Here is a 22,958-nt window from a genome sequence, read left to right on the forward strand (position 1 = left end):
CCTAACTCCAGAGATCTGTTCTGGGAGCACAAACCTACATTTCAGGGTGCTGTCTGGAAAGCTAAGACAGGCAGAATATCTAGAGAGACTGAGATTCCAGCCACTTGTGGAAAGCAAGGATCCATATCCAGCTGCTCTGGGACAACAGAAAGGCAGGCAGTCTGAGAAACTTACTAATAACAAGAAGGCTGCTGAAGGGGAAAGGATTGCACAGAGCTTACTGCTCAGGAGAAAGGACAGGCACACAAAATTGTCTGGGTACACTCTGCCCAGCACGTTGGGAACTTTCTCGATCTTCAGGCGCTCCAGCTCCCTGGCTGGCTACACAGCTCAAAGGACCCTCCTCCTTCAAGCCTACCGTGCCTTTCTCCCAGCCAGCCCCACCTGGCTCACAAACCAGCAAACCCTACCCTGGCATTAGGCCAGCCAGAGGGAAGCCCCATACAGCAACTACAAATACAAAGCATAGAGGCTTATACCTGTGTGCTCAGGCCACTGGTTTTGGCAGTGGAGGCAGGCATAGCAGCCGGGAAGTAGGAAACAGCTCTTTCCTCCCCCCAGGCACCAATACCACTCCCCTGTGACCCCTGAAATAGCTTCAGGAGCTGAGCAACTCCAGAGAGTAGAGCTTCTAGACACTAGAAGGCACTATATACAAACATGAAACGCTAAAGAAATCTGGTTCAAAGTAAAATTATGAATACGACACCTGAGAAAGATTCAAATGAAATCGACCTCATGAATATTCCTGAAACGGATCTCAAAATAAAAATCATTAACATGCTCATGAAGGTACAGAAAAATATTCAAGAACTCAGGAATGAATTCCACTTGGAGATCCAATCATTGAAGAACACAATGGACGATATTAAATGCAGATTAGATACAGTGGAGGAGATAATAAATGAAACAGAAATTAGAAAGAAGGAATACAAAGAAACTGAGGCACAGAGAGAAAAAAGGATCTCTAAGAATGAAAGAATATTGAGAGAACTGTATGACCAATCAAAATGGAACAATATTCACATTATAGGGGTACCAGAAGGAGGAGAGGGAAAAAGGGATAGAAAGTATCTTTGAGGAGGTAATTGCTGAAAACTTCCCCAATCTGGGGAAGGAGATAGTCTCTCAGGCCATGGAGGTGCACAAATCTCCCAACACAAGGGACCCAAAGAAGACAACACCAAGACATATAGTAATTAAAATGGTAAAGATCAAGGATAAGGACAGACTACTAAAAGCAGCCAGAGACAGAAATAAGATCACATACAAAGGAAAGCCCATCAGGCTATCATCAGACTTCTCAGCAGAAACCTTATAGGCCAGAAGGGAGTGGGATGACGTTTTTAATGCAATGAAGCAGAAGGGCCTTGAAACAAGAATACTTTATCTGACAAGATTATCATTTAAATTTGAAGGAGGGATTAAACAATTTCCAGATAAGCAAAAGCTTAGAGAATTTAACTCCCACAAATGGTCTCTACAGTGTATTTTGGAGGGACTGCTATAGATGGAAGTGTTCCTAAGGTTTAATAGCTGTCACCAGAGGTAATAAAACCACAGTAAAGAAAGTAGGACAGTTAATTACCAAACAAATGCAACATTAAATCAACTATCCCCAAAGTCAGTCAAGGGATAGACAAAGAGCACAGAATATGATACCTAATATATAAAGAATGGAGGAGGAAAAAAAAGAAAGAGGAAAAAAAAAAGAACCTTTAGATTGTGTGTGTAACAGCATATTAAGTGAGTTAAGTTAGACTCTTAGACAGTAAGGAAGTTAAGCTTGAACTTTTGGTAACCAAAATCTGAAGCCTGCAATGGTGATAAGTACATATCTATCAATAATCACCCTAAATGTCAATGGACTGAATGCACCAATCAAAAGACACAGAGTAATAGAATGGATAAAAAAGCAAGACCCATCTATATGCTGCTTACAAGAGACCCACCTCAAACCCAAAGACATGCACAGATTAAAAGTCAAGGGATGGAAAAAGATATTTCATGCAACGAATAGGGAGAAAAATGCAGGCGTTGCAGTACTTGTATCAGACAAAATAGACTTCAAAACAAAGAAAGTCACAAGAGGCAAAGAAGGACATTACATAATGATTAAGGGGTCAATCCAACAAGAAGATATAACCATTATAAGTATCTATTCACCCAACATGGGAGCACCTACATATGTGAAACAAATACTAACAAAATTAAAAGGGGAAATAGACTGCAAGGCATTCATTCTAGGAGACTTCAACACTCCACTCACTAGGAAGGACAGATCAACCAGACAGAAAATAAGTAAGGAGACAGAGGCACTGAACAACACATTAGAACAGTTGGACCTAATAGACATCTACAGAACTCTACACCCAAAAGCAGCAGAATACACATTCTTCTCAAGTGCACATGGAACATTTTCAAGAACAGATAATATACTAGGCCATAAAAAGAGCCTCAGTAAATTCAAAAAGATTGAAATTGTTCCAACCAGTTTCTCAGACCACAAAGGTATGAAACTAGAAATAAAGAACAGAAAGAAAATGAAAAATCCCACAAACACATGGAGGCTTCACAACATGTTCCTAAATAGCCAATGGATCAATGACCAAATAAAAATAGAGATCAAGCAATATATGGAGACAAATGACAACAATTTGCCACAAAATCTGTGGGACACAGCAAAGGCCATGCTAAGAGGAAAGTATAGTGCAATACAGGTCTACCTCAGGAAAGAACAATCGCATATGAACAGTCTAAACTCACTATTAACGAAACGAGAAAAAGAAAAAGATATGAGGCCCAAAGTCAGTAGAAAGAGGGACATCATAAAGATGAGAGCAGAAATAAATAAAATCGAGAAGAACAGAACAATAGAAAGAATCAATGAAAGCAAGAGCTGGTTCTTCGAGAAAATAAACAAAGCAGATAAACCCATAGCCAGACTTACCAGGAAAAAAAGAGTCTATGCACATAAACAGAATCAGAAATGAGAAAGGAAAAAATCACTAAAGACACCACAAAAATACAAAGAATTATTAGAGAATACTATGAAAAATTATATGGATAACTTTCTAGAAAAACACAACCTTCCAAGGCTGACCCAGAAAGAAATAGGAAATCTAAACAGACCAACTACCAGCAACAAAATTGAATTGGTAATCAAAAGACTACCTAAGAACAAAACTCCTGAACCAGATGGCTTCAATGCTGAATTTTTCCTTCTTAAAGTTTTCCAAAGAGTAGAAGAGGGAATACTTCCAAACTCACTCTTTCAGGCCAGCATCACTCTAATACCAAAACCAGGCAAAGACACCACGAAAAAAGAAAATTACAGACCAATATCCCTGATGAATACAGATTCAAAAATACTCAACAAAATATTAGCAAACCGAATTCAAAAACACATCAAAAAGATCATTCATCCTGATCAAGTAGGATTTACTCCAGGGAAGCAAGGATGATAAAACATTTGAAGATCCATCAACATCATCCACCACATCAACAAAAAGAAGGAAAAAAAATCACATGATCATCTCCATAGATGCTGAAAAAGCATTTGACAAAATTCAACATCCATTCATGTTAAAAACTCTCAACAAAATGGGTACAGAGGGCAAGTACCTCAACATAATAAATGCCATATATGACAAACCCATAGCCAACAGATATATTCTTTCTATACTTAACAGAAAGAAGATGAAAGCTTTTCCTTTAAGATCAGGAACAAGACAAGGATGCCCACTCTCCCCACTTCTTTTCAACATAGTACTAGAGGTCCTAGCCATGGCAATTAGACAGCACAAAGAAATAAAAAGCATCCAGATTGGCAAGGAAGAAGTTAAAACTTTCCCTGTCTGGAGATGACATGATATTGTACATAAAAAATCCTAAAGAATCTACTCCAAAACAACTAGATCTTATATCTGAATTCAGCAAAGTTGCAGGATACAAAATTAATACACAGAAATCTGTTGCATTCCTATAAACAATGATGAACTAGCAGAAAGAGAAATCAGGAAAACAATTCCATTCACAGTTGCATCAAAAAGAATAAAATACCTAGGAATAAACCTAACGAAGGAAGTGAAAGACCTATACCCTGAAAACTACAAGACACTCATGAGAGAAATTAAAGAAGATACCAAAAAATGGAAACACATCCCATGCTCGTGGATAGGAAGAATTAATATTGTCAAAATAGCCATCCTATCTAAAGCAATCTACAGATTTGATGCAATTCCTATCAAAATACCAACAGCATTCTTCAACAAACTAAGGAAAATCATTCTAAAATTCATATGGAACCACAAAAGACCCCGAATAGCTAAAGCAATCCTGAGAAGGAAGAGTAAAGCTTGGGGGATTATGCTCCCCAACTTCAAGTTCTACTACAAAGCCACAGTAATCAAGACAATTTGGTACTGGCACAAGAACAGAACCATAGACCAATGGAACAGACTAGAGAGCCCCGATATAAACCCAACCATATATGGTCAATTAATATAGGATAAAGGAGCCATGGACATACAATGGGGAAATGACAGCCTCTTCAACAACTGCTGTTGGCAAAACTGGACAGCTACATGCAAGAGAATGAAACTGGATTATAGTTTAACCCCATACACAAAAGTAAACTCAAAATGGATCAAAGACCTGAATGTAAATCATGAAGTCATAAAACTCTTAGAGGACAACATAGGCAAAAATCTCCTGAATATAAGCATGAGCAACTTCTTCCTGAATGCATCTCCTCAAGCAAGGGAAACAAAAGCAAAAATGAACACATGGGACCACATCAAACTAAAAAGTTTCTGTACAGCAAAGGACACAATCAACAGAACAAAAATGCATCCTACAGTATGGGAGAATATATTTGTAAATGACATATCCAACAAGGGGTTAACATCCAAAATATATAAAGAACTCACATGCCTCAACACCCAAAAAGCAAATAACCCAAATAAAAAATGGGCAGAGGATATGAAGAGACAAATCTCCAAAGAAGAAATTCAGATGGCCAACAGACACATGAAAAGATGCTCCACATCACTAATCATCAGGGAAATGCAAATTAAAACTACAATGAGATATCACCTCACACAGTAAGGATGGCCAGCATCGAAAAGACTAAGAACAACAAACGCTGGCGCGATGCGGAGAAAGGGGAACACTCCTACACTCCTGGTGGGAATGTAAGCTAGTTCAACCATTGTGGAAAGCAATATGGAGGTTCCTCAAAAACTAAACAAAGAGATACCATTTGACCTGGGAATTCCACTCCTTGGAATTTACCCAAAGAATACAACTTCTCAGATTCAAAAAGACATATGCACCCCTATGTTTATTGCAGCAGTATTTACAATAGTCAAAATATGGAAGCAACTTAAGTGTCTATCAGTAGATGAATGGATAAAGATGTGGTACATATACACAATGGAATACTATTCAGCCATAAGAAAGAAACAAATCCTACCATTTGCAACAACATGGATGGAGCTGGAGGATATTATGCTCAGTGAAATAAGCCAGGCAGAGAAATACAAGTGGCAAATGATTTCCCTCATTTGTGGAGTATAACAACTGAGCAAAACTGAAGGAACAAAATAGCAGATTCAGAGACTCCAAGAAGGGCCTAGTGGTTACCAAAGGAGAGGGGTGTGGGAGGGTGGATCGGGAGGGAGGGAGATGGGGATTGAGGGGTATTATGTTTAGTACACATGGTATGGGAGGTCACGGGGAAAACACTGTAGCACAGAGAAGGCAAACAGTGAATCTGTGGCATCTTACTACACTGATGGACAGTGACTGCATTGGGGTATGGGTGGGGACTTGATAATATGGGTAAATGTAGGAACCACATTGCTTTTTCATGTGAAACCTTCATAAGAGTGTATATCAATAATACCTAAATAAAAAATTTTTTTAAAAATCAACTTTACATTCAATGTAAAATAAATTGATGCCATAAATGTACATACAATGTTAACTGACCATTAGATTAAGCATTGGGAAAATCTATGTCTGACTCTCTGACCCTGAAGAAAAAAATAGTCCAAATGAACTGTTCATGAGTAGGGGAATGATGGTCATTACTCTTTTTCTCCGGGAATTCACCTCTACCCTATATATTGCTGATGTAAAGGTTCTAGGTTAAAGTGAAGTCATAGAGAAGTAAGAAAGAACAAAGATAGAGATGTGAAATTTTGACAGTAGAAACAATACATTTTTAAAAAATTTTAGTTAGGGTACAGCTTACAAAAAAAACCACACAGTTCATAAGCATCCGGTCCACGAACTTTGGTAACTATCTATACTCCTGCAACCACCATCTCAAACAACGTTTAGAACATTTCCATCATCCTTCCCTCAGAGGCAATCACTTTGGCTATTGCCTTTGGATGAGTTTTGTCTGTTGCTGGATTTCATATACATGACATTATACAGTACATGTTCTATATGGATGTATCTGACTTTTTTCATTCAACAAAATTCTTTTTTTGAGATTTACACACACACATAGACACAGCATAAATGGAAGATACACAGATTTTAGATACAATAAATAATAGCGAATGAGTGAAAATTATCTGCAGGAAAACAGGAAACTATAATAGGGTAACATAGGAAATTTTAACAAGATCCAATGTGAAGGTATAACAAGGTAACAAAACTTAAACAAAACCAACAGTACTTCAAGACCTAAAGAAAACACTACAGTAACCAAAATTTAAAACTCAGTTTTGCGAGCAAATTAACCTAACATTAAAGAGAACTTGGAAACTGGAAGATAGATATAAAAATGTCTACAGAACTGGAAAATTATGTAGAAAGAATCTATATAAATTATACAAAATACACTGTGAGGGAAGAAAAACTGAACATACAGAAAAAAATGATTAGTGATCTGGACAATACAATGAGAAGGCCAAAATGCATATGACAAGCATCTCAGGAGGAGCGAGAGAGAAAAGTAAGGAACTAGTAAAATCCCAGCAGAACAATTATAATCACAAAGATTATTAGAAGAGAAAACAATCAGCTTAGTTCTTGAGAGGCAGGATAACAGAGTCATTAAAAGCAGACACTGAAACTAAATTGTACGAAGTATGTATCTCAAATTCATGACTTACTAGCTGTGTGAATTTGGCAAGTTACTTAACCATCCTATACTTCTCAATTCCCTCATCTAGAAGGATGAAACTTTATCTTTCTCATATACATATATATATATATATATATATATATATATATATATATGGGGAGTGCTGTATTACCTAAAATTTCTTCAATTACATGAGTACAAAACAATAAGACGCAAAAAAATATGCCCACTATGCAATAAGTGAAATTAAAGATAAAACTTATTCAGTCACTAAAATTCCCTAGGTGAAAACAGAAACCCAAATCTAACTTGGTTGTGGAAGTTCAACTTGACGCCAGTACTTTACTAGCAGTAAAATTTTATTACACCACCATATAACAAAAGTTACCTCACCACACAGGATGACATTTTCATTATTCATGAACTATGGTAAGAGGGTGGTGGCTGAGGTCAAATTAAAAAGTTATCCTGAAACAAACTATCAGTTGGAACTAAGGTAACATCAAATAAACATAAAAACGTTTATAAGAGATAAGAGAGCTTGAAAACAGTCACTGAGAGCTGCTCTCTGACCACCACTGTTATCAAATACTGCCCTTACTTGTACTCAAGCACAAAAATCAGATGGCACTCAAGGTATATAGATACAACATTTCAAATCATTTTACAACATTTTTAATAGGTTCTAAACAAAATTGTTATCTGCTATAAGAAGACAGACAGATACAAAAATATATAAGGACATTTAATATTTTCTACACATATATATGTATTTATATTTAGTAAACTAAGCATGAAACTATGGTCCAATAGTTAGTGAAAATTTTCCTATCTTGCTCATGTATTTTTTGCTTGAATTTGAGGGAAACATGACTCTACACCATACTTCAATGTCAAAATACTAGACATCGATCCAAAAATATTCCCAGTTATCCCGAAGAACACCAAATAACCACAATTATTACACAGAATGTTGATCATTGTGCATTAAAAAGGGGCAAATTAGAGCAGAGGAAGAATGTCTAAAAAGAAAAATAATAAAGGAGATAGTGATCTGGCATGAAAATAAACTAAAAAGACTGATATATGTGTGTACACATAAGAAGGTTGAAAGATGACATAATAAACGTTTACTAAGGCATCAATGGTGCCAACAGGAAAAACAAGTTCTAAGTCTGAAAAATAAAAGGACCTAGGGTCACCACGAAATCGCTGAAACAGATAAGGAAAGGTCAGCCTAGAGCAGTGGCTCCTGTTTTGACACAATGGTTTATTTGCCTTAACATATCAGTTAAATATCATGTACATGCTCCTGTGAGTGGAACTGCTCAACTACAGGCTGTTGCACCAAAAACATAGAACATGGGTGTGGCCGTGCTTCTATCCTCCGTTCCCAAGACATCACACAGTGTCTAGATCCTAGACCCCTGGACTAAAACACAGGAAAAGGAAGAATTCCAGAGAAATTAAAGTTAGCAGTGCCCAAACAATGTACAGTCCCTGCATCCTGGGCCTCCCTATTGTGATTCATACAAACCAACTCCCTTGTCCTGATTTCATACCCATAAGGGAAGCTTGCAATTTTAACTGGACTTTCTGTGTAAATCAGTCTATAGAAAGACAACAAACTTATACTGCTTTGAGCATTCTGGACCTGTAATAGTAAAATACCTCATTATAAATTAGAAATTAACTCTTCCTAAATATTTACATCTCTGGGAACTTCATGGACTGTGCGAGCTGAGTACTGTGAGTCCACCCCTGATTAGCAGTGACAATCTTAATAAGAGGACCTTACCAGATTTCCTGTCATAGAGCCAAGGGCCTGACCCCAAACCAACATGGACTCATCCCACATGTCAGCCAGCCTTTCCTGGCGGCACCACAGCCCTACTGTGCATCTTTACTCCCCAGTGAAAATAAACAGTATTTGTTGCAGTGAAACTTGGTCTACATTCACAAAATACTTAAAATCAAGTAGTATAGTCTTCGATCCAAAAAGTTTTTCTACTTCTCCCACTTGCCTCTTCCTCTAATGGTGTCTCCGTACATATTAATTTCACATTACTGTAATAACAGTGGTTATGTTGGCAAAGAACAGATGAGAATGGCAGGCAGGCTGGAAAAACCAAGCCATGTTTAACCTCAGGGAAACCTAGCTGGCAAACCACATAAGAAAGCTGTGCCAGAAGAAACATGCATCTTATAAAAATTCTCAGATCCCAACTCTTCTGAAAAAGAGGTGCCTTACTACTGTCAAATCTGGCACACTGAGGAATTCAGGGTAGTCCTATGCGAGTTTGCTTTCCCTGCTGTACCCCACCTTATATCACACATTTCTGAATCCCTAAAGGTCAAGCAATAGTCAGCTATGCCACATATAAAATTTCAATAGGAAAAGATTTTGGAAGCTATCTGGAAATATATTTTCAAAGACTGTACTCCTGAATACTAAGGATACTTGTGTCCAAATGCTTGAACAAAAAGAGAAATACCTTTCTAATTTTTATCTAATTGAAAATGTCCATATGCCAGCTTCCTTAACTTAAAGATAATTTCAAAATTCAAAAATTCAATTCTATACTGCTGCCAAAGTAAAGGGATTATATTGTGACACAGAAAGACACAGACATCATATACATCATATACCTGAGAGGCATGATGATAAGAGGTTAATAATACAAGATCACTTTCCCAATGAACACTCCAGTTATAAATGATATGAACATAAAAATAACTAAAATGTTACTTGTTAAGGAAATAATTAAGGAAAAATAAGAAACATGAACTTACCAGTTTAATTGCCACATATTCATTTGTGTATAAATTTTTCCCTTGAAAAGAAAGAAAAAATGTCAGACATCAACCAGTGATTAATTTTTTAAACATATATTATGTAAAACTGTATTCTAGGCAAAAATAACCTTTTAAAACCATAATACATTTAAATGAAGCATAGGCATTTGCTTCCAACTATTTATGGAAAACCTCAATGACAAGGAAATACTAAATTTATGATCAACTCAATGACATATTTAGTATTTCACTAGACTCAGAGTAGAAAGTGATAGTAATAAATACTTTCTCCCACTTACAAAAATAGAAAGACCCTTATTTTGTTGGAATATTGTACACAACTCAGAATATAATCAATAATCAAACACACACTAAACTAAATTTCAAAACTAGAATTCCTACATAAATAAAGGACGACTACAAAAAAATCCTCTCCTAATTACCACCTCATTTTAAACACTTCATTATTATGGGATGTAATCGCATTAGGGCTCATAAGAAATCTAGTAAATGGATCAAATACATAGAAAAAAATCTGGAATACATAAAAAATGAAACAAAATAAGAAAAGTATTGAATAATTAGCTCTGACAAACAAGTTAAGTAGTTTAAGGAGAAAAAAGGCTATTAGCATGTCACCTTATAATCAAATTAAATTCTAGGTATTTTAAAAATTATATATCTAAAACGATATACAATCCCCAAAATAAAAACAAATGTTTTATCAGCCACTATAGAGAAAGAAGCCTTTCTGAGAATTTTTAAAAATTGGAAAAAGATTAAAATGTCAGATTTTATACAGATTTGATTGTATAAAATACTTTAAAATTCTTTATGCTGAAAAAAATATATTCATATGTACACAAGAAAAAATAGTCACAGAACAAAAAGTTTACAGATTCCATAGAACCAAAATACACCAAATGCTTCTAGAAGTACTGTTTTTGTTAGCTTTTACATGGTCAAAGGTCTATTTTTAGGTCACAGCAGGAAGCACTAAAACAGTAAGGTATCACCTTTTTCTGACTATTAGAGATTTTGCTAAACTGTACAGATTACATTTATGAACATGAACAATGATTAAACAATACTAACAATGTATTTTTGTCACCTAACATAGGCATAGCCTAATACAGTTGATTTTTAATCAATATTTATTAAAAGTGTGAACCAAAAATGATGCACAAAGTATATGCTTGTGTGTATAATTTGAGTGAGAGGGAAGGGGTGTAAGTGTAGAGAGAATCCAGTTAAGAGAAGACTCCAAAGAGTAAACCGACATTTTAGTCCAATTTCAAAAGACATTTCCAACAGGGCTTTTGCCATCCAGAACTTGAAAAGATGGTTTTACCAATTTTGTGACACCAGAGTGGTAATTATTATAGAAAACTATGTACTACAGAAACTAATAACATGTTTATAGCAGGAACTACAAGTTACCCACCAGCACCCATGCTCCCCCCTCTATAATAATAGAATGCCAGAATTTTTAAATGGTTGCCCAGACAGGGACTACATTTCCAGCCTCTCTTGCAGCTTGTGTAGCCATGTGATTAAAGTTCTGGATGGGAGTGGACATAAGGTGTATCACCTCCACTTCCAAGAATGGATGCATGCTCTCCTGGGTCTTTTTCTTCTCGCTGGCTGGGAGATGGCAACAACTGGAGCAATCACCTTACATACAGAGACGGAAGCCATATATTGAGGATGCAGAGGTACCCTGACAGCCCTGGGTACTCTCCCTCTGCTTTGTTATGTGAAAGCAAAACAAATTATTTTGCTTAACACCATTATACTCTAGGATCTCTCTGTGATAACATCATGTCTATTCTTTATTATTACATTTTTCAGATAAGTTTTATAATAAACTTCAGTTAGTAATTAGAAAATCAACAAACATGAAGATGATCAATCTACTCAAATCTGTACATTTGATATTTATTTGAAAGGGCTTCAATAAAACAATTCCTAAATATAAACAATAAAATAAGAAGAGTTATAACCTATGGAATAAGAAGAGAAGAAACAAAAATAAAAGAAGTTATGGAAACTCTTGTGGTATGTCAAAAGTCACATTATCTCATTTCAGACATGGTAATTCATAAAGCAATATATAACACCCTTGTTCTGTACTCCTTTATGTAATGGTCAGTCAGATGTGACAGCAAGAGGGAACAACAAAAGAGGCTCAGAAAAACAAAGTTTATTATACCCACAAGTCCTAGAGAGGGGGTTCACAGGGAAAGCATGATGTGTGGGTCGGGTGGTAGAACACAGGAGCAAGGGGAGAGCAGAGGCCACGGCCTTTAGTGGGGTTTCCTCAGGAAGGTAAGGCAAGGCAGGGTAGAGCAAATAGGACTGGCTAATTTGAATAAGTCTGGAAGAGAATAACTCTGGTGGCCTTTGGGCTACGTGGGTGGTCTCTAGTTGTCTTGTAAGTGGCCATGGGATGATTAATGAAGAGGAAGACTGCCTCCCGACATGTTTGAGCCCAACAAAGGAGATATGGCTCTGGACTGGTTAGTTCGCAGATCACAGACATGCTCCTAAATGAGTCATTTGCTATCTGTAAGAACTGGCTAGTGCCCGGAGGTGACTCTTTCTCCAGTCAGAAAGGTTTTAAGTTGTCCAAACATCATAATATACAAAAAAATAAAAACTATATATAATACAACCCTGTATTTTAGCTAGCAATGTTTGGTCTCATTCAGTACCTGTTAAAAACATTTCTAGGGATTTTGATCAATTGTCTAAGCTAGAAATACACCTACTAAATGCAGAAAAAGACCGTTACCACCAAAACATGTAAAGATAAAATAATACCAAAATTACATCAATTCATCAATTCTACAACTAAAAAACAGATGAAAATGATAGTAAGTACATTTACTTAAATTTAATTTCAGATTACTATTTAAAATGTTTACCTATTTTTTTAATCTCTCAAGGCCAATTTTTTTATTTCCAACTTTAAAAAAAAACTATCTGTGAGAGTAGTTTCAACAGTAGATAATACTCTCTCCTTGAGGCATCTGAAAATGGCAGGGAGGAAGAGGGCATCAGGAGTTACTTTGGAGATGTAAGTCCTTTTTAGTGTCCAAGAGGTCCAAAGTTCTAAACACCATGCAATGTGTGGGGCAGTCTTCCATAAAAAAACTACTATCCAGCCCAAAGCACCAATAGAATCTTTGTTGAAAATCACTTACCTATAACATGTATACTTTATATTCTTTGCTACTCAATACTAACCACAAAAAATTTAGTGCCAGGATTCAATTGCTCAAGATGTGTCTATTATGTGGTTTTAAAAAAAAGTACTAGATGAACCTACACCAACTTTTAACATTAGCATGTTTACCCAGCTATAGAAAGAATGATGCTTACTACAACTTTTACCATACAGAGAAATCATTTGGGGCCTTAAACACAGGAGTAAAATGCCCGTTTATTTTGAAGTCTATCAATAAAAAGGAATAAGATGATTAAATTAACTCTACAAGTACAAACATTGTTTACAAGCATACATAAAACAGATAAATACATAGATATAGATAATACATATTTAAATAAATAGATGTATACAAATACACAATAAATACCATAGATTAGATACAGATAGGTAGATGATTGATAAACAAATGGACAGACTAATAAGTACCTTATTCCTATTCTTGCTTATTCACAAACTGCTAAAGAAAGAGGTATCTATCTAACTACTTTTCCAGTATAAAGCACATATAGTTTCAGTATATTATAGTTTCTCATATTGCCCTGGTTAAAATGGTCTACTAGATTTTGTATACAAACACACACACATACATATACATACACACACACACACACACACACACACACCCATATATATATATATATATATATGTAGTTGTTTTGAAATAAATTATATGAAACCAAAAATGATCAAAGTACTATATAGCACTATAATCATATACATAGAGATAGTGCAATAGATACGGTACAAATAAATGTAGCTACGACATAATATATAGCTACACAGACAATTCATATAAATGTAAATAAATATACATGCGACATACCATAATTTTAATTTTAAAAACAACAAATATCTTGATATCATCTTTCAAAGGAACAGAACAATCAATGTTTCCCTAAAGTATGCAGGTATAGTGCTGGTCCTTTTATATTATCATCTAAAAGAATCCTCACAATAACCTAGATGTGGAAATAACCCCATTTTGAAGTTGAGGAATTTGAGGTCTCAAGTGTTTAAATGCAAAGGCAGGGATAATCTTTATATTTTTCCAGTGCATTATTAGTGCACTGGAAAAATATATAGGCATGCACAAAAAATGATAGGCATGCACTAAATTCTGAGTGGCTGGACGGATAGATGATGCTCAAAGTTAGACAAATAAATAATCAGGTTTGTTTCAAAATCAGAAACAGTTTAAGAATTTCACAATATCTAATTCAATGTCCTCCAAAAAATAAAACATAAAATATTCACCCTTTCAAATATTTGAGTCTTTACTCAAATACAAAAAAGTCTGACAGTCATGAAAAAACTGTAATGTCATATTACAGCTATGTACAAAGTATGTCATTGCTATTTATTGGCTTGCTTCATTCAAAGAGTTAATGCACATTAACTACATAAAACTGTAATAAAATGGATTAACTACAAATTAAGGTATTGTACAAGATGAAAAGTAGAGTAGGAAAACATACAATTGGGTTTATTTCTAAAAATCAGGGTTGGATCTAAGGAAGGATCTAAGGATCTTGTGAAGCAAAGTTTTTCTCTTTTTACTTCTAAAGTTTCCAATCTTGGTGGTCCATTGACCAGAGCCTTCAAAGTACCTAATACTGACTCCTACATAACCATGCTGCTCCCTTCTTGTTTCACTTCTGTGAAGAAAGCCACAACTCTACTACACTAGGAATTAAAAACCTAGAGTTTGGTCCTGATTCTGTCATTAAATTGCTATATGACATTTGGCAAGTAACCTTCCCTCACTGAGTTTCAATTGCCTTAAATGCAGAGTTAGGAGTTTTAATTAGACCAATGTTTCTCAAAGTTGCCTATCAAAAGAACAAACCAAGTTAGTACTTTGTGTCCCTTGTGAAGAATATGGATGCCAAAGCCTACTCTGACTATAACTTGGGGAGTGGAGAATGGAATTTAGAACAATGCAAATTTAACTGATTTTTATACTAATTTAGTATATTACCTTGACTTTAAGCCTTACATTTTTCCCTAAAGTACTCAGTTACTAAATGTTTTCAAATCTGAAAAAGCCTAAATATCATTCCTAAAGAATACACTGCAAAGGCTTTCCTAACACATATTTCAGCATGTTGGGTTTTTTAACTTAGTATCTTGGTTCTCATATTCTAGACAGTTAATCTCATGTAAACAGACATACTAGGGAATTCCTTACAAAGAAAATACAAATAAATAAGAAATTTCCAACACCTATATTCTTTATGATTATTACCACAGCAACAATTAAGTCATTTTCATTAGAAAGTATCTTTCATTTAAAAAAAAATGCTTCCAACATAATGGAATAAACAAAATAGTCTTACCTAATCGTAATTCTCCAAAATTGCCACATCCAATTTTTTTTCCAACTCTAAAGTTAGGTCCAACCATTAAAACTCCAGAGGATGAAGACCCAGTTCCTCGAGTGTTGTGTCCCGACCGACCACTAGGTCGTGCCATTCTATCATCTGATTTGTCCTTGTCTTTCTTTTTATTATCCATATCAAGTTTGCGGTACTCCACTTTGAATTCTTTAATCAAGACAAGCACACTGAAATAGGGTATTGTGAGAATAGGTACATCACTAGATCAACTGTACCAGCTGGGTAATGTTAACATTCAAATTGCGGTAGGTAGTCAATTAACTGGTGCGTGTTCATCCCATTCGTAAAATCTTTCTCAGTTGTCTTTTCAACAAAACATGTCTTCAAAATTATCTTTTCAATGATGTGAGCTGGTATTGACAGAGAGCTAGAATATTAAGAAAAGAAAATTAGTCATCTTAGATAATTAAAAAACAAGTGTTTGGGAAATTAATAACAACGAAAGTTTAGGCAAAGGATTACTGCTATTTGTTGATGCCCGCTGAAACCAAGTAACATTAGACTCCTAAATTAACCATTACCCTTTATTCTTATACTTTGGTACCAAAGAAAATATGAAAACAAAGACATCAAGAATTTGGTCACTTCTTAAAAATAAGTAACAAAAATGTATTGTGTGTTTCATTAAGTCAATATATATTCACTAACCTAGACCTTCCAACTTAAAATCATTTCAATTTTAAAAAGAAAAAAAAAATTCCCGTCAGTTTAAGATACTCAATTTAAATAAAAAGAGAATATATTCTGCAAATTAGTATAACATCTTAAGAAATATCTTCCATATGTTCATACACTTAGTAATTTTCAAACTGTTTTCAAACATACATTCTCATTTGATTATTATTTATTCAAATGTTTATTGCTCATTAACTTTACATGGGAATGTAGCTCAGAAGTGATAATATTAAAAAGATACTCAGTATCCATCAAGGAAAACAATTAATTCTTATGTAACATTTTAACTAGACCTTAAAAAATAAATGTAATTTCACAATTTCACTTATGAAGTGGAGAAGGTAGGTTTCAAACTTCCTAATATACAGACAAAAAAACTTAAAGCTCAAAAAAATTTTCAAGACTTTTTAAGAAGTCTGCCCCATTCATCATCTCTAGCATTTCAACCATCAAACATACCTCAATTCTGTGATAAGTCTGCAATAAAAAATAATCTTCCTATTGTTGTTTGAACAATCAGTGGATCCTATTCTTTACAACTAAAGAACATTTGACTTCAAAAGATAGTCATTAATAAAGAAACTATGACCAAAATATCCAAGACTTCCTATTTCTACTTCTGAAACTGATTATATAATGCAATCACCAGGGTTGAAACAAAGGGTACTTTCTGATTAATTTCCAGTAAATCCCCCAAATATGCAATTAGTTCTAACACCAAATGACCAAATGTATTTACAATGTTTACTATATTTGCCATACTCTTATGTTGCAGATGAAATTTTAAGCATGTTTGGTATATATAAAACTGAATGTTTAATCCATTTCCACAGTATAAAACCATAACTGACACTGAACCTCCCCTCCTACTCTAAGTAACTATAAAACTGGACAAAACATAAGAAGCACCAGTTTTCAGGCATCAGATAACAGGCAGTGCAGACTGTGATCCTGGAGAAAAGAGAAATGCACGAATACCACCTTCACGCAAGCCCTCTCTCTGGCCAGGGACAATTTTCTGACTACAGCACAGGAAGGTGAAATTCAGGAAGTACAGAGTGATTGACCATAGATTAGAGTTTGGGACTGCTGAAATAAATGGAATTTGTAGGACATAGTACTGAAGTTGAGGTAGTTGTGCAGTGTTGTGGGTAGGGTGTGGTAGGACAGAAAGCCAGGCTACACACACCTGAGCGGGACAATATCCTGAAATACCTAGCAAACAATGCTACTGTGGAGTTAAATGAACAATGGAGACACTAAAGGCTGCACAATGCTGGCAGATCTTAAAGTTCCTTCCTTGTCATAGTGGAAGAACCTCATTTCTATCCTAGGAATTCAGCTGAACCACCACAAGACCAGGTCTTAGGAATAGGACCACATCCTAGAGTAAGGACTACTGTAGACCAGCCCAACTAAAGCCTAAAATCAAGCCCAGAATGGATGAACAAGAGCTCCAATTAAATTAATTGCACTCCAGAACAAAACTCACATAACTTAAAAGGACAAAAAACCTAAACTCTCAATAATGTTAAATTCAAAATGTGCACCATACACTTAAAAATTACTAGACAGGCAAATAAGTAGTAAATGTGACCCATAGCCAGGAAACAAAGCTGTCAAAGGAAACAATACCTCAGTATGATCTTGATACTGGAATTAGAAGAAAGGACATTAAAATTACTAAATAGCTGTTAAAGTCCTATTAAATCAAAGAAAGAAAATGGGGCAGAAAAAAATATTTCAGTAAATAATGGTTGAAAATTTCCAAATTCAGTAAGATTAACCTACAAATTGAAGAAATTCAACAATCTCATAAGAGATAAATACAAAGAATACTGACTGAACTGAGGTATACTGCAGTCAAGTCCTAAAATCCAAAAATTAAGAAAAAATTTTGAAAGCCAACAGAGAAAAACTGCACAACAGATGGGGGAACTTCAAACTTCCTATCAGAAACAATGGAGGCCCAAAAGAAAAAAGGAAGATATTTTCAAAGCAACAAAAGCAGTAAAAAAAGCTTTCAACCCAGGATTCTATATTCAGTAAAATTATTCTTTAAAACTGAAAGTGAATGAAAACCATTTTCAGATGATGGAAAGCTAAGAATAGGTCATCTGGACTACAAGAAATACTTTTTTAAACAGTCCATTAGGCTGAAATAAATTGAATGATACTAGATGGAAATGTGAAACTTCAAGAAGAAATGAAAAGCACCAGAAATCAGAAATGAATAGGTATTCATTTCCTTTTAAAAGATAAATACTGCTTAAGGCAAAAATAATTTCTTAGTGATATTTACAACATATGGAGAAGTAAATTATAGATCACAAATGGCAGGGGATGTGGTAAATAGAATACACCATTTTAAGAGTCTTTGTAAGAGTCTTTCAACCCATTTTGTGAAGAATGTGTTTGTGAAGAATGACATGGTTCAATATTAATTCTAAGTAGCCAATGACAAGTTAAGAATGAATATTGTAATAACTAGACCAAACACTAAAATTTAAATTAATTGCAATAGAAATAGCTAAAAACCTAAGAAACAAAACAGAATAATAAACTTTTGGTACAACAAGAAGAGAAACAAAAGACAAATGAGACAAAAAGAAAATTGGCAAAATAACTGAAAAACACATAAATATGAAAATAGGACATATTCTCCCCATAAAAAGGAAAAATTGGCAAACTATATGAAAAAGGAAGATTCAACTATATGTTGTTTATTTTAAAAAACCTTTAAATACAAAACACAGATAGACTGAAAGTAAAAGAATAGAAAAAGATGTACTATGCAAACAGCAAGTATAAGAAAGTGTCAGAAGCTACATCATCATCATACAAAGCAAATGTCAAAACAAAAGAATATCTCCAAAGATATAGATAGAGGTGCCTTTCATAATGACAAAAATACCAATTCAACAGAAAGTCATAAAAATCACATATGTGTATGTACGTGTATATATATATATATATATGATTTAGAAGTTTTATTTTAAAGGGCCCTTTTAATAATACTTTTTCTACTTAGAAGGAATTTTCCTTTTGCAATCTTTAGTGTTATTTTCAATATATAGCTTTTTGTTTATGTTTAATCAAATACCCAAAACACATTCTACATGTAGTAAGAATTTAAATAATACAGATAAAGTAAAAACACCCACAGAGGGATGCCCATACCCCTTGTTCCTTGTTTGCCCTACTCAGAGGTAACCATTACTTTCAGTTTGTTGTGTATGCTGCAGTTTTTTGGTAATGTCTGTGCATGCACATACTTATGTGCAGCAATATGAGCATGCATATACTTATGTATAACAATATTTGTAGGTGTGCTTGCTTGTTTTACAGAAGAGGTCCAGGTAAAGCCCCTAAAGAACCAAAATTGCCCCATAACAGAAACAGCGTTTGAAAGTGTATCATACACTGAAGGACTGCCTTTTCCCTTTCTCACACCTCCACCCCACATGACCCCTAGAGGACTAAGGGCCACCAGCACAATGAATAGAGGGAACAAAGAGTCAAGAGACAGCCCCAAATCCCTTCCCAGTTGAAGTTCTAGAGCCAAGAGCCATGTCTACAACTGGGAGGTGGAGAGATAGAAAGAAGTGATGAATTAGCTTAAAAATTGAACTTCAAAAATGAAATGGATGTTTTTTCCATGGACAAAACTGAACTTACTCTTATAAATATGTGGGAAGAAATCAATGGAAACTGACGAGGATATCATCTATGAGTGGAGAAGAGAGAATAATCAAAGTGTATATATATGTAACACTGGTGAATGAGAAATGAAACTGTTTACTATTTTATTTCATCCAGTTCACCACATTCAGGAAACTGTTCATCAACCTCTAATAATAAATAAGTTTTAGTTTTCAGAAATATTTTTAACAAATTAAGGTTCTTAATTAAAATATTTTCTTATTAAGAATCTCAAATAGTGCTAATACTTTCCTATCATATAGCATCTATCAAACAGTATTAAAATTGCCTACGAGTTTGTCTACAGCCATGGTCAGCAAACTCCAGCCTGTAGGCTAAATCCACCCTGTTGCCTACTCTGTACAGTCTGCAGACTAAGAACGGTCTATACATTTTTACAAGGTCGGGGGAAAATATTAAAATAATATTTTGCGGCACATTAAAATTACATGAAATTCAAATTTTACTGTTCATAAATACATTTTATAAGGATGAATCCATTCTAATTCATTTACATATTTTTATGGCTGCTTCATGCTAAAAGAGCTAAGGAGTTGAGAGAGAACATATGTAGCACTCTTATAACCATTTGACACTGCTGCCCAGGGCACCACAAATTGCAGAAGTAACTGTCAGGTTTTAAGGCATAATGAATGTGGATTATCTATGTCAAATTAGATTACAAAGCACTGTGTTTATTATATAATGATACTACTGTAAAGAATACAGTATACTTGGACATGACCAAAAGTATTAGTTTTTTCTATTGCTGTGTAACAGATTGCCAAAAACTTAGCAGCTTATACCAATACACATTTATTAGTTCACAGTTTTTGTGGATCAGATGTCTGGGCATGACTCAACTTAGTTGCTCAGGGTTTCTCAGGTTTCATTCAAGGTATCAGTGAAGCTGCATTCTCATCTGGAGGCTCAAGTGGAAAAAATCCTCCTCTAAACTCCTTCACATTGTAGGCAGAATTCACATCCCTACAGTGTACTGAGGGCCCCAGCTTTTTGCTGGTTCTCAAATGGAGGCCACTCTCAGGTCCTACTGGGTGCCTAGAGTTCCTAAAAGCTGTTTGTAGTTCCTTGCTACATGCCTTCTGCAACATGACCACTTACTTCTTCAAGCTCTCAAGAATCTTTAGCTCCAATCTTCTAAGTTTATATAAGGTAATATAACCTTCTCTCATACCTAAGTTTCAATCTTTACATTGTGCTCCAATAGACCAGTTCTCCCAGGTCTTGGGATCCTCACTATCTGCTTCCAGACCTTTTTGATGCTGCCTGCCTGTCTATGTAATACAGAGTATAAGACTACAAAAAGGAAGTCTTGGAATCCCAACTAGTTGTGAAGCCTTGGGCAAGGCTTAACTGTCTGAGCTTTTTTAAATAATTGTAAAATAAGAAGATTAGACCAGGAGATTTGTGAGGATATTCCTATATTATAGACAGTATTATAATTGCCTGTTTTATTTGTATTATATTGCCTGTTGTATAAAGAACTCTCATTCTATGTAACTTTGGGATCTCTGAATACTGCCAAAGGCATCTAGGACAGTCAACAGATACTGTAGATTAATAAGTGGGTTCTTTCTCTCTCTAAACATTTACAGGTTTTAACTGTATGATTCTTACCTAAAGCTCTCCCTGTTACATATCACCAGACCCCCAAACATCATGCTCTTCACTCAATGCACATCGCTGAACCTCACACATGCCAACCAACATGCTACAAGTGTTCCCAAGAATTTCCTGGATGGGATGGCATTCCCTTGCCTGAATTATTCTGCTAATACTGTCTGCATGTCTACCTTCATATTGACTCAACTAACACTAAAGCAGTTCTGAAAACTGCTTTCTTTTCAGTTTTATTTCAGAATAAAAGATATTCTTTTAGCTATAGCTAATATCAGTAGACCACGAGTCACAAATCCAAATGCCCAAATAAGTGAGGCAGAGAACATAAATAAGTAAATCAAGAGGAATGTAAGACAATAAGAAATATTGGGGTCTATGGCAAACTGGAGAGCATATACCCCATTTAAAAGTAGCAGCTATTACTCAGCTATAAACAACTGTTGTCATTCAGGAATACTAGATGTTCAAATTTTTCAAGAAAATCCAGAAACCTGGATTTTTATGTAAAATCTCTCTTGTTGCCATTTGCTGAGCACTTACTATGCTAAGTATGTTAAATAGATTAACTCAACCCATTCTCACCACTGTTAAGGTATATTACAATCCCTATTTTTAGCAATAAGGAAACTAAAATTTACAGAAATTACACCACTCACCAGCATCATAAAGTTACTAAGTAGCATAGTAAGAATATGATTACACAGACTTGGATTCCTGAGTTCATATTCATACCACTTTACCTCTATCATTACACTTGTTAACTCTCTGACCTCCCAGTCTTGACTATGCCTTTCTATGCAGATCCACAGCATTGGGGTGCTCCCTCTTGCCACCCTATGCTGTAAATATTTACAGTACCCCAATATTGCCAGGTTCTAATCTGAACCAACTTGGGTGGGAGGGAAGAAAGGGGGTGGGAAGAACCCACCAGTCAACAGGCCCCATTCATGGTCACAGGGCTCGAGACATTCATGAGCAAAAAGAGAATGTATACATACATATACACACACAGACACATACACACACAACAGCAGAGGAAACAAATCACTAACCTACCAAATAGCAATGTTTTTTTTTACTATGATATACTCTTTGGTGGAGACATTAGATTTTTTTTGAGAGTTAGCAACTCCAACTTTGTATATCCATCCATATCAATTAGGAGACTTACAGGAAGATAAGAAATATTAGCAAACTTTTGGAAGATGGGAAGAAAAGAAGCATATATTGACAAATGAAAGAGTGAAGGAAGCTAATGTCCAAACTAAGTGCCAGAGACGACCACAGCTGAGTAAGGAGCTGATCTGCCAGACAAAAGTCTAGGAAGGTTCCCTAAAGGGAGTCAGGTAAAATGGTGAGAAGGAGTGAAAGAAGAGAGGCAGGGATGAAACAGAGTGGGATAACTGTTATT

The 22,958-nt window shown here is 35.2% G+C and overlaps 1 protein-coding gene across 12 annotated transcripts in view; it reads right to left on the bottom strand.

Moving 5' to 3' along the window:
• CSNK1G3 (casein kinase 1 gamma 3) overlaps positions 1 to 22,958 on the bottom strand; it is a 109,725-nt gene that overhangs the window by 55,409 nt on the left and 31,358 nt on the right. For all 12 annotated transcript variants that reach the window (XM_037005231.2, XM_037005229.2, XM_037005227.2 and 9 more), the window contains exons 2-3: positions 15,470 to 15,896; positions 9,899 to 9,939 (exon numbers count right to left, since the gene is read on the bottom strand). In XM_037005231.2, coding sequence (XP_036861126.1) covers positions 9,899 to 9,939; positions 15,470 to 15,647 — 219 coding nt within the window. In that variant the 5' untranslated portion in view covers positions 15,648 to 15,896. The remainder of the gene's footprint in view (positions 1 to 9,898; positions 9,940 to 15,469; positions 15,897 to 22,958) is intronic.

The sequence above is a fragment of the Manis javanica genome, chromosome 14, assembly GCF_040802235.1.
Source record: "Manis javanica isolate MJ-LG chromosome 14, MJ_LKY, whole genome shotgun sequence".
Classification (NCBI taxonomy): domain Eukaryota; kingdom Metazoa; phylum Chordata; class Mammalia; order Pholidota; family Manidae; genus Manis; species Manis javanica.